The sequence below is a fragment of the Xiphophorus maculatus genome, chromosome 12 (assembly GCF_002775205.1).
Source record: "Xiphophorus maculatus strain JP 163 A chromosome 12, X_maculatus-5.0-male, whole genome shotgun sequence".
NCBI classification, from domain to species: Eukaryota; Metazoa; Chordata; class Actinopteri; order Cyprinodontiformes; family Poeciliidae; genus Xiphophorus; species Xiphophorus maculatus.
The window spans coordinates 3,391,634-3,405,421 of record NC_036454.1 but is presented as its reverse complement, the minus strand read 5'-3'; the positions used below and the strand labels follow the sequence as shown (position 1 = coordinate 3,405,421).

The window sequence follows — 13,788 nt, the reverse complement described above, 5'->3', positions numbered from 1 at the left end:
GGGACCAGTTAGAACTGGGCAGGAAAGAGTCCCATGGGAATGTTATGCAAAACATGAGAGGGATCCTGTCTAGGAAGGCAGAGGTGGATTTTATACAACCCAAAACAACAGGCCGTCACAGTAATTATTTAAACATGCATGAGGTTAGTTAACGGGTAGAAACAGAAAGTTTGATAAAACGAACTTTAGTTTGACTTTATTGATTCGTTTCTGCTCAGCAAACAAAGATTAGATTATAACGACATCCAGAATATCAGCTGGTCCAGGATTAAACGTGTTCAGTCTTGCAGTTACGACACATTATTCAACTGATAGGAGTCTGTTTAAAGACCTGAGTCAGGTCTGTAGGACTGTACTGGACTCTGTCCCGGCTGAGCCAGTGAGTTCCCAGCTGGAGGCAGCGTCACCAGTTACTGGTTCTGCCAAACTGCAGATGCTGCAGGCGTCAATAAAATATCTGGATCGATCAAAGAGTTTCATCCGTCTGCAGGACGAATTAAGAGAACCGAACTTTTCTCCAAACACAACGTAGAGGAAAACTGATCAATAATCAGCTCCAACATTTTACCAATCAATCGATCACAACAAGAGTTCACAGGAAACAGAGGCCAAGTTTATCGTGCCTTCTGTGCTGGGGTGAACTTTGACCTTTCACAGTTTCTCCCCCACTCGATAGAAAACAACAAATGAGTCACAATGCTAACAACATTAGCAACAAAGCAGAAAAATAAAATAAAAAGTGAGGACTCGTTTAAAGGAGGCGAGTTTATGCAAAAGAATCAGTAGTTTGTTCAGATTTCCAGCTCTGCTCAGGGATTTCTGTGAATAAAGTTATTTTTTATCTAAATAAAGCTGAAAACATTAAAGGAGCTGAGCCTGCTGTACCTTCAGGTCGAAGTGAGCGATCTGCTTGGAGTGTAGGTAGAGGACTCCGTCCAGGATCTGCTTCAGGAACTGAGTGGCCTCCTCTTCGCTCAGAGACTCCTTCTCTGCCAGGAAGTCAAAGAGCTCACCGCCAGCAACACTAAAAACAAAAAGAAAAAGAGGAGAGCAATGAGGGGAAAGGATCCGATCAGAGGAAGCTGCAAATCCCTGAGATCCAATCAACCTGAACCGATTTAACGGCTTCGCAGTGGGAAAGAACCGAGTTCAGCTCACTTTGAACTTTATAGCAGATTTAAAAAGATCCTTGATTAAAACGGCTTTTTAAAAAACAATATGTGACCTGGAACATGCCTTCTAAAAATGATAACTGGAAAAAAAAATTAGCTTTAGCTTAGATTTAAAATCTGGCTTCTTAACAGATTCCTAATTATTTAATCCAAAGATCTCAAATGTTTTTATCTGATTATTAAAGAAAAATACAAATATATAATAAACTTATGAATTTACAAAAGACACTTAAAGGAAGGAAGGAAAAATTTATGGCTGGATGAACAAACAAACGGATGGATGTCTTGGACCACAGAGTGAAAAATAAAAGATTCTTTATTTGAATACAAATCTAAATAATTAAAACCCAGATTTCTCCAGGCTGCATTTGAAGGCCAATTAACATCTAAAATAGTTTTCATCATCATTAACTTTTAATATTTAATCCTGAAAACTTGATTTTATTACGAAAGCAGATACAAATGAAACTTCAAACCTCAACATGAAATTCTTTTAAATCTTAATAAATACCTGCACAGCTTCACTAATGAGCAACTGATCAGTTTTTGCACACCTACAATCAGATAATCAATTCTCCTTGGCAGCAGAGGCTCAGCTAATTAACCCACAGCGATGTAACATAATTACTGATGTTCATGGTAGCGGCAGTGATGGGAGGGTGAGGAACAGGAAGTGATGAAGGCACGAGGACAAACCTGCAGCGTGACGAAGGAAGCAGAAGTGAGAGCAGATAGCCAATTTAAATATTTTCACACTTACATGTTTTTGTCACCATATGTCAGGAAATACACCCAAAAGTCGCCGTGAAATTTAAGATTAATAGTAATTCTGATGATATAAGAATAATTCTAACATTTTAAATATGTTTCAGCACATAAAGAACCACCAATTAATCCAGCAACAAACACAAACGTGTCCCTCAAACGTTTGGAGACCACACCCGAACAGATGACGCCTGATGCATGAATCCTCGCTCTACATTTACCTATTTCAAGTTTTAGAAAACCTGATACAGAGTTTTAAATATGTAGAGAAAAAATATTCATCGTTGCTCAGTTTTAGGATGTCTGGTATCTTCTTGTAGGAGATAAATCCTGCTGTTGAACATTAAAGGGGCAGAATGATGTAAAATCGACTATTTTTAGCTTCACATCATGTTGTAATGTTATCAAAACAGACCTGAGTGTCGCCTTGATTTTTTCATGCATGTCTGAGAAATCCTTTAATTTCCATTAACCACTCAGCTGTGCAAAATGCCTTGGTGAACCTAGCCCCGCCTTCGAGACGCAGCTCCTCCCCCTTTCTGCTCCTTCAGACTAGCCAGAAGCAATTAGCAAACACCTGGTGGATCCGCTGAGCTCATAACAGGAGATATTTCTCAGTGCAACGCTGGTAAAAATGTTGTAAGAAGATTAATAGAGGAGCCACGATGTGAAGGCGCAGTTTTTAGAAAGAGCAGGAGCTTCTTAAAGAGACAGAGGCCTAATTTCCAGACGTTAAAAATAACAACCGAAAGTAACATTGTTAATTGATTGTGATAGAAAATGGCGCTATGTGCCTGGAAAACACAATACTGCTGCTTTAATAATATTAATCCATCCTGAGGATTTCCCTCCAGCTTCCTCGAGTTTTAGCATCTTAGAAACTAAACCTGTATCAGCCATGGGCATAAATGAAAGCTCCTCTTAACGATGGGCAGATTCTGAAATCGCCTGAAACACCAAAGTCACGTGAATAGTTAATCAAAACCATTCACATGACTGAGATTTAATACCATGTGCAGCTTGAATCTTTGGTTATTAAAAATGACATGTGAATAAGTTTGTTCACACATTAAAAAAAACACGATGCACCATCCTCCTCCTACCGCTTCCTGTTGTATTCTTTGTCGTTTCTGCCAGTAGTAAAATCTGATTGTTGATCACGTGACTCGTGTGATGTGAAAAAAGTGTTTCCATTGCAGTTTTGTGAAACACAAATTTCAACACAGCCAAAAAACCTACAGCAAAAACGTCTCAATAAATGTGTTTTTATTTATTTATTTTTTTCCCAAAATTGGCATGTTTTAAGCAAATTCATTTTTGTAATTCCAATTTGTTCAATTATTTATGTGGTTAATGGAAACGCATCTAGTGACACAGACTTCTGTCATTACTTCATATTTATAGTTTTCAGCCGCTGTTTACGTCGGTTCTTCTGATGCAGAATCACGACGTGTTTCATGAGATTCAACAACAAGCAGTACAACCGTTCAGACTGCAGACGCTTTGAAAACTATCTGATATTTATCCGATTTAGTTCCACATATGAAGTGGCAGATATTGGATGTTATTGGTGGGTGAAAAGAACAGAATGCTATGAAAATTTTTTATTTGGGTCGAATTTACCTTAGAAGTAGCTGAAGTTTTACGAACTATATGTCTTTTAATGATACAGTTAAAGTCTACTGTGAAACCATAATCACCAAGTCCAGCTCTGAGTCCATTAGAAAACCTTTGGAAACAGGAGAAACAATCATGGCTCAAAGCTAACAGATCTGCAGCAACATGTGACGTTTTCAAGGTCTTATGGACCAGAATATCTGAGGAATGTTTCTGAAGCCACAAACACTTCAGTTGTGAAGGCTAAAGAGGAGCCAAGCCAAGCTGCTGGGTGGGAGAGTTTAGTCTTGATAACTGAATATGGGAGAATATCTGCATGTGTTGGATGTCAACAGAAAACAAATCAACTGCTGTCCTTATTTCCATCTCTAATCTACACGCTCTCATATTCCAGTTCTTCAGAGTCCAGTTCTCCTCACATGCACGATTCTTTTACCATCGTCCCATAAAAACATACCAACACAAACAAACAACTGACACTGCTATGAGAAACATCTCTGAAATGCGAACTGCTCACAGAAAGCCATTACTGGAATGTCTGGAAATCAGAGCGCTCGCTGATCAGACTGACTCGTCAGGAACATTTACCTCCGAGTCGCCGCCATCAAAGAACCAACAACAGTTCAGTGAAATTAAAACATTTAGATAAACCGCTAAACACCCGTCACAAGAGAGTGCACCGTGACAACGGAGAGCAAATAATGATGCAGGAAAAAGACAAAAAAACAACCTAAATAAAATAAAACGGAAGAAAGACACAAAACCAGAATGACAGAAAGAAAAGAAAGATAGAAAGGAAAGAGGAATTTCAATTAATTAATTAGACAAATTTTAACACATTAAAATTTTAAATTTTTTCTTTTCTTCATACAGAAGTCTCAAGTCTGAATTGTTGTATTGTGTTTCTGGTTCACCCGTAAATCTGACACACAACTATTAATTATCTGACTGTATGCTGAGAAGACGACTGTTGTGGTCAAGTTGTGCTAAAAGGAGTTAGGCTTTAGCACAGGCGCTAATGCTAACGTCACCGTCCACTGTCCATATTTCTGAAGCTGTTCCTGAAACACTGACAGCTGAATGGATAGAATAACATTTTGCTCCAAAGTGATGGTTGGATAACCTAAACTACAGATTAAAAGCAATAAATATATTTGCTGTCAAGCACATATATCTATTTATTCAATAACTTAGCTACAGGGTTTCAAAAAGGAATGTTTTTTAATTAAATGTGAAATTACAGACCTTACAATTCAATTTTAATTGAGTCCAGCCGCTACTAATGATAAGAAACAGTTTTGAAAATGAGGGTTAATTGTAATCAGTACAGCAAAAGTGCTAAACAAATATTTTCGTAAAATCTGAGCTGCTAATCTGCAGAAATTTCAGCCTTTCAGCAGGAAAATGGCGCGCTTGTACCGGATGATTGCCTCAGCAATGGAACGGGCAGGAAGTAATCACGTCGCATGTTTTACAGCTGCACTGTTGGTTCAGGCTGCTGCTGCTTGCAGGTGACTCAGCGATTCAAGTGTACTGCGCTCTGCTTGTCGGAACGACCTTTTCCAAAGAAGTGTGTGAGCTGAATACCTGCGGAGCAAACATAACTGATCCTACAGTCTTTGAAGTGGCATGTGGGCTGGTTGAACTGGTCTAACTGGTGTTTGGAACAAAGAAGCCTCGTGCCGCACCGCACTTCTAAGAGATCCCAGCTAACGTCAATATTTTATACATAAATCCCTCCAACACTGGCCGTTATAATTCCTGATCAGACATTATGTTGTTTAGATACAGGAAAAGCCTCCATGCAATGTGACGTTTTCCTGTTAAACTGCCTTTGTGCTGTTTTACACCTTAAGCCAAGTAAATAAGTGACAGGAAGTTTCTACTCAGACAGTAAAAACTGATCTTAGTTTAGATAAATACACCTTCGGTCTCCAGGACTGACCAAATGCTGTTTCACAAAGCATCAGCCAGAGATCATCATCAGCCAATTAAAAAGTAACTACATGTTGTTATGTCCTGTTATTAAAATTAAAAAACTCCCATTGTTTACAACAGAACAGAAGCCTTTCTGGACTGAAACCTGCCATGCTTTTCTGCAAAAACAAAACTTTACTCAAACTATTTCGTTAGCTCCATGTGTCTTAGAAAGTAAATTTGTACGAGTCAAAATTAAAATAGTCAGGAAAAACATCGTGTCAATGTTGCCTTAGCAATAGCGCTAATAGTGCTAGCTACGCCAACAAAACTAACAATTACTGCAGTAATTGATAATTATATCAAATATTCTTATGATTAATCGATTTTTCTCACAGTCAATTAATGAATAAAAAGTTTGCACATTAAAAGATGCAAAAAACAAATGATTAAATTCCTTGTTTAAATGACATAAAGAACATTTTATTGCCTAAAATGCATTCCTATAGTGAACTCTTTTCCATGTGCAGTAAAGTATGAGGCAAAAACAAGAAAACTTCTAACATCAACATGTGAAACACTCTAAAAAATCTTTTTTGTAGTTTTGCGTTAATTACTGCTCTGTTTATGTTGGGTTATGAAACTAAAATAACTCTTAATTTTCTAGGCATGTGTGGACTGCAATCTGTACAGATAAATGTATTTAAACTGATTATTAGTGTTCATGAGGAGGAGCTACTCACAGTTCCAGGATGAGGATGACCTCGGCTTTGCTCTCAAACACTTCGTGCAGGGTGATGACGTTCGGGTGCTGGATCTCCTTCAGGATGTTCACCTCTCGCTCGATGTCTTCCTTCGCCACGCCACGCCGACCCGACTTGTTGCGCCGCTTCTTGATGAATTTGGCGGCGTACTCCGCGCCGGTTCTCCTGTGCCGACATCGTCTGACCACGGCGAACTGACCGCTGTCGACGAGAAACGATGACGTTAAACCTCATGCTGGTGTTGAAAACTTAACTATAAAAGAATTTTATTATATTTAGCAGGATAAAAACACCAAACAAAGAAGAGAAAGTAACACGGTAAAATTATAATCTGATAGTTTTTAATCAGAATAGGGTGAATCATACAGTGGAAGTACAAGTTTATCCAATAATAAAGCAAACTAATCAGTTAATTAGACACACCCAGAGTGATTTAAATGCTCTACTAAAGCACAGTAACAAATAGAAAACCATTGTCGAACATATGAGAGTTTCTGGTGCTTCCCACAGATTTATGAGCCAAAGGGAGTGGGAGGAAAAATGAGGCACTGAAAGTGTTGATCAGAAACAGATTTAATTAATAACTGGATGATGAATCATGGCAGCGCCGCCTGGAATCAGAGAACGCACTAAATGCCGAACCTCAACATCAATATGGATTCAGATGAACGTCAGAAAAACTTCCGGTTTTTCTACTTAAACCCACCAAATGATTCTCAGGTTGAATGTGAAAAATATCTGGGTTAAATTTCATATGTTAGTTAATAATGAGCATAAGAAAACAAGTTAGAGGTGAGAAAGCTCAGAGATAAATAAATCTGTAAAAACATGCAATTATAATCTACACAGACTTCACTGTTACAACATTGCAGCTAATGAAAATGAAAATTAATATATTTTTTGTACATTTTGGGCTTAATTACTACTTTTGAGTTGTTTTTTCAGCAAATTGCGTTTTTTAGTCTGTATGGCCCAGTCAATGATTAATTGATTACTAAATTAGTTGAAGGTTATTTCAACAATCAATGAATCATTTCAGCCAATAAACACAGCATGTCTTAATCTGTCCTTACATATCAAACCCAATTATGAAGAGCAGTTTTATTCAAAATTAATGCTTTTGCTAATAAACAATTAATAAATACCTCCTCGAATAAATTCATATGCCCATGAAATAAAAACAAAAAAATGTTTTTTCAACAGTTTTACTTTATTTCAAGTTTTATTCATGTACTTACTTGATTATTTCATAATGGTGTTTCATACATATTTCAGGGATTTTTATTTTTTAATGATAAAGTAAAACTGACACGTTAGTGGCTGGTGTTTGCAAAGCAATCCACCAATCCAGAGGCAGCTTCCCTTTACCTTTGTGCTGATTGGCTATAGCCCTAAAAGCAGAAATAAGGAAGCTAATGGATGTTAGCGCCAAGACAGTTTCCATTGTGTGATTAATGCATATTTAAATATATTTGCAGTGTTCGAACCAGAAGAATAGGCAGTTATGAATTTTTTTAGACTAAAGTGCAGCAGAAATCTGAACCAGATTTAAAATTTGCAGCAATTAATTAAATAAAAAACAAAAAAAGCCGCAGCAGATTTAGTGTTGTCATTTTGAACTTTGACAAAGTTTATTGGTTATAAATATTAACACTTTCTCTTTTTTAGAAACATGAAATATTTTTGTGTATTTGTGGATGTAACTTTACTCAGTGGGATTTCATAAGTTCATGTCTCAGACAGTAAGAATCAGTTTCTGGACTTTCCTGTTTCACTTCCTCATGAGTTGTTTTTGCATGAGATAATTTGCTGCAGCTAAAGGCAGCCGACGTAAAGGATCTCAGTCGGATTGGTTAAAAAATGGGCAATAAATCAATTACATAATAAATTAAAACAAGTTCAAATTTGTTGTTTCTCTCTTTTCTCTCCTTCTACCAAAAACTGGATGACGAAAGTCTTCAGGCTGGTGCTTTGGTCTCAGCTAGTTCAATGTTGTTTACAGAGACTTTATAATTCATTTATTTGTCGTTTCTGGTATTTTGTTTATTTATTTTGGATATTTAAAATGTCTTCCAGTTCCAGTGTTAAATGTTCATGAGAATTTAAAGTTGAGAACATGTTGTTGCCTTATTATTATGCCGCTATAACCACTTAAAAATGGTCTTAAAACAACAATATTGTCATTTATCGCAATAACTTTTGGGACAATTTATCGTCCAGCAACATTTGTTATTGTGACAGGCCTATTAAATAACGCTTCCATCAGTTTGTGACCTTTAGCAACATATTGGACAACATCCAGCTAGCTAAATATTACAGTAGCATGAAAATTCAAGTTTATGACTCTTGGAATATATTAGCCAACAATTACTGCTCTCCAAACAGTCCTCTGCAATATATCACACACTCTATACATGCAGGCTGAGCTAACCAAGGTCCACCTGACATTTCAGTCACTGATAATCCTGCATATGAACAACAAAGGGGTTGTTATGGAAATCTGTCGGCACTGTCGTCGAATCCCTCGTCTCATCAGGATAACGCTGACTGTGCCGTCGCTCGACCACAGCGCTGGCAGGAAAACCACTTGGGGAAGCGAGGACACTTGGCTGAGGGCTGTTGACGCCTCCGCCGACTGCGCCTCCTCACAGCCCGAGCAATCATGAAGCACTTAGTGTACCAAACACCCACGAAGCGATGGAGGGAAGGGGAGAGAAAATCAGACTCTGCCACATTCTGGATCATTTTTCTCTGGTTCTCCATAATCACAAAAACACAACGGAGAAGCTTATCTGGCTCAAAGCCTCTCTCTACCACAACAAAATCACTGTCACCGGAGGCCCGGTTTATTAGGAAGCAATTTGGTGATACATGTGGCTCCCTCAGCAGAGTGAGTGAGTGTCTGATGAGTTGGTATTATCCTCTGGCTGTGAAACTGTCAACTGCAGAGGATCTTTGATGGAAAACAGAATCAAGACGGCAACGTATTTCACTAGAAAGGGAATGTTTCGTCTTCTCCGCTGCATGCCAAGTCACAGCAGCAGTTACTCCAAATACTGGCTGTTTCCATCCAACTGTAGAGCAAATCTTAAGCAAACTTTTAAAATGTGGCACAGAAAACACTAATTAACTGTGTTTTTATCTACAGTTTGGGGCGAATCAATCAGGAACATCAGATGTTGACGCTAATCAGGATAAACAGGAAGTAGAAGTCGCTAACTAGCATGAGCTACAAATCTTAGGAAAAAACTGGAGAGTCAGTTTGGACTAAGAAATTTTTCCAAGTTTTGTGTCTCTGGTAAGGCACAGAGCCTTCCAGGGGGTGAGAGCGTTCATAACGTAAGAACTTATTCATGTTTCCATCTCCTCTTTGTCTCAGTAATTCATTTTCAAAAAACTAAAGACCGCAAACAAGCGTAATATTTTTTTTAAATTGAAGTTATTTTGAATTTTGCCACTTCCAACCTTTTCTTTTTGTGCGAAACTTCAAAATGCGCATGAAAAAAAAACAATGATGGAAAGCCTGGGGCTACATTGTAGCCATAAAGTTTGTTCAAAATACAAAATATCTGAAACTGAAAAAAAAATTTAACTTATAAAAAAGTTGAAACTGAAAAAAAGTTTTGAAACTCAGAAGATGTGAAACTGGAAAAAAAGTCAAAACTACTAAAATTTGAAACTGAAAATCAATAAATCAGTTCAATATTTTTTCCAGTTTCAAATTTTGTGCAAGCAGTTTTGTTTAGTTGTCGTTTGTTTTTAAGCAGCATCATGGCAGCACTGGAAGAACTTCACACCGAAGCATCCCTGATGAAAATGTACCATGAAGCTGGAAGGAACGAAGCCGCTTTAAGGAAGTGACTTGTCCTGCACCGGAGACACGAAGCAGATAATGTGAGGAGGAAGAGGGAGCTGAGGATGAAGGCTTTCTCATGCTAATAACACGTCCACCCCCAGTCAGTCTGGCCTCGGCCCATTGTTGCTGCAGTCTGTCACTCAGGCCTCGGTGCAGATATGGACAGACATCCTGATCTGCTCCTTTCAGAGACAACAGTGTGCAAGCCTTTTGTTCACACAGCTTCTTTGTAATTTAATACATTTACTTACAAATGCAGCTCTACTACTCTCATATCAAATTACTGAAACCTACTGAACTCATCCTCTGACTCCAAACGCTATAAAGAGCACTCTAGACGCTGCAACATGAAGAAATCCTGGTGCAAAGCTACAATTACGAAAATTTGTGGTTAAAAATGCTACATGACTGCAGCACCAAGAATGATTTATCTTTGGCAAATCACACCAAGCACCTAGCTGGTGCACAAAAAGTCAACTGAATGGTCCAATCTGTGCTCAGCAGCTAGCTTAGCCTCCAGAGTTGGCCACCTGGAACAATGTCAAACAGGAAATGTAACAAAAGCAAATAAAAGCTTTCCACACTCACACAGAAGAAATGAGTTGACTGGGAAGTTGTGCAAAGTTTCTAACGGATGAAGATGAGTTTATAAACTCAAGTTAGTTTATTTATTTTGCACATTAACATCAACCTCAGCTGACCGAAGCGCTTCGCAACAATCACAGACAGATAAATGATAAAACATAAAAATAAAAATAACCTGACAAAAAATAGACAATTATAAAAAATCAGCACAAAATACCAAAAATAAGCAACCAAGACATATTTCATTTCAGCTGCAGCGATATCACAAAAGCAAAAATTTCTGATTTTTTTTCTTTAACTGGTGTTAAAGGCCAAGAACGTTTATGTCTGTTATTATAACAGGATTTCCCCCATAAAACCTGCTAAGCCTGGTGCTCAAGGCGACGCCCTGAGAGTCAGTGTTTGATTGAGTTATTAAGTGTTCCTGGAAGAAACCATTTAGCCTTAAACGAGGCAAACACAACGAAATATGATTAAAATAATAAATGTATGGAACTTCAGTTAAATCCTGATGAAGTAATCAACCAGTGAATCTTAAAACAAGCAGTGTAATGCTGGTCACATTTAAAAGTAAATAAATCAAAAGTAATATAATGGACAATGATGAGTCAGCATATTGGTATGCTTTACTAAATATTCCTGGGGTGAAAAGTTTTTATTGTATTAAGCGTTCTTGTGTTTGTCTCGATCTTCTCATTTTGATTAGTAATGTCTCCAGCTTGGAGCAGCATTTTCATTTACTGCTTCAACTCATCAACTACAAACCAAGCTTAACCAAAAAGTCTTTGTTTTATCGGTTACTGGTTTATATATATATATATAAAAATGTAAAAATAAATAAATAAACGATGCTCAGCCTGGAGGGGGGAAGAAAGCCTGGTGGCCCGCCAGGCTTATAACACACAGCCCATCTAATGTCATCCTATGATTTTAACGGTGAAATTCAGTGAAGTCAGAGCAGAATCAGCTGATTTTTAGCTAAACTGCCGTCTAGCAATACTGTCATAGACAGTTGTGTACTTCTGGACCGCAGGAGGAAATACCCCGTGAGAAAACATGCATGTGTTTATGGTTTCCTTACTGCCCACGGTGCAGCCCGTTGTGTGCAACATTTGATACAAAGCCAGCAAGAGTCTGAAATCGGAGGATCCGGTAGGAACAAAAAAGGTCTCAAAGAAAAAGAAAAGGAATCAGAGCTGACATTTAGCAGCACTCTGTGACATTTCAAAAGTGCTCTTAGACCTTAATTAAGCCAATTCACCCAACCAGCACCTCGACAAAAGCACTTAAAACACAAACCGTGTCTCTGGCCTCCGTCGCCTGAATGTAACTCAGTTATATAAGATTCATGAATTTATTAAACTCTTGTCTGACTCGGCACCTGGATTAGATGTCAGGAGTCCTAAAGGCATTGCTTCATGATGGGAGGAAACCTCATGGTGACCGCATCTTCCCTCCTGTTGGGCAACATGTTGGGGATGATTCACACTCACCACTGTGTTTACTAGTTTTGCAACAGAGCTGTCTGACAAAATTTAAAAAACAGGACTGGTTCCAGCCCAAAGCTGTTCAGGGACATTCAGGGTTTTCCCACCTCAATTCAGTTTGATACATTTTTAGGGACCAAAATTGCAACATTTGTTCCATCTGCAGCTGCTGTGGTTCATTTCTCACTGCATTGAGTCAAACCAACCAAACCCTTTGAGCAGCCAGTTCCCCTCCTCGCCTCAGGGGGCGCAACACCAAGAATCACAAATAAGCCAAAAACCTGACAGGAAAGGGCCTCTAAAGAAAACAATGAGCACAACTTCCTTCTTCATGAAACAGAAACAAAAATGGAGTAGCTCCAGATTTTTGTGCTTGTAGGATTTCTCTTTTGTCTTTGTCTAATTATCACAAGCCAATTATCACGAGTCATTTCTGCCGCTAGTGCTAGGCTAACGCGTTTGGTTATATTTCCCAGAATGCCCTGCGCTCGTCCACTTCCTGCTTTTGGAGCGGTTTCTGGTCAGATTTGTGTTCACATATGAATTTGAACTACACCAGAGTTCACTTTAGCTAATTCTGAGATTTGCTGATTTTGCATGAATTTCTGTGATTGTGGATCCACAAAAATCTGGATGGACCGGCTTGTGCGATATAACTAGACACGATTCCAAATGGAAGCAAAGTAGCTCAGTTAAATACTGATTTAAAGCAGAAGGGCAAAACTTATAAAAATCAAATATGACTTAAAAGTTTGACTTTGTAGTTTAACGCCTTGGAATTGGGCCTCTGTCTCTTTAAGAAGCGCTGCCTTCAGGAAGTCATCCCAATATGGCTCATCTATTAACCCTTTAGCAACATTTCTACCAGCGTTGCTCTGAGAAGTAGCTTCTCAGCAGTTTCAGTTCGCTAATTGCTGCAGGCGAGTCTGAAGGAGCTGAGCGGGGGAGGAGCTGTGACTCAGAGGCGGAGCTAGGTAGACTCAGGTGTTTTCCACAACTGAATGGTTGCCATGGAGATTAAATGACTTCTCAAACATGCATGAAAGAATTGAAGCAATCTATCTAACCAGGGCTGTTTCTGATGAGGGAAAACATTATAACATGATGTAATAAATGATTATAACATGATGTAATAAATGATAAAGGTTAATTATGTAAAAGTGAATAAATGAATTCCTGAACAGCCTGTGATGTTTTTTATTCCTCCTTTCAGCACATAAAGGAAGGAAGAATCAACCCTTCATCAACATCAGCAGCTGCACACATAAATATAAAAGTAATGGCCATAGTTCAAATTCTCTCCATCTCTCTCTCTGAGGGAACGGATGGAAAACAAAACCAAAAGCTGCAGTGAAGAAGCACAACAAGCATGTTTCCTTCCATACGAGATAATGCATCGTATGCCTGCTTCTTTATTCAGCCGAGGCTGTGAAGGAAATCCCTGTCATCCTCCTGGGAGAACACCGACTTGCACAGCGGCTGCTGAACAAGCAGAGCGGATGAAATAACGAAGAGCAAACCCCCTTCCTGGGAATCACAACCAGCAGAAGCAGGCAGGCTGTTTCTCAGCCTCAGATACTCTGAAGGATCAAATTGCTTTGTTGAAGCTTCCCACTGCTGGCCTG

At 38.6% G+C, this 13,788-nt stretch overlaps 1 protein-coding gene across 1 annotated transcript in view; it reads right to left on the bottom strand.

Moving 5' to 3' along the window:
• Nucleotides 1–13,788, bottom strand: part of dapk1 (death associated protein kinase 1) — a 65,816-nt gene that overhangs the window by 30,064 nt on the left and 21,964 nt on the right. Inside the window, exons 3-4 of the mRNA XM_023344186.1 lie at nt 6,215–6,436; nt 886–1,024 (exon numbers count right to left, since the gene is read on the bottom strand). Coding sequence (XP_023199954.1) covers nt 886–1,024; nt 6,215–6,436 — 361 coding nt within the window. The remainder of the gene's footprint in view (nt 1–885; nt 1,025–6,214; nt 6,437–13,788) is intronic.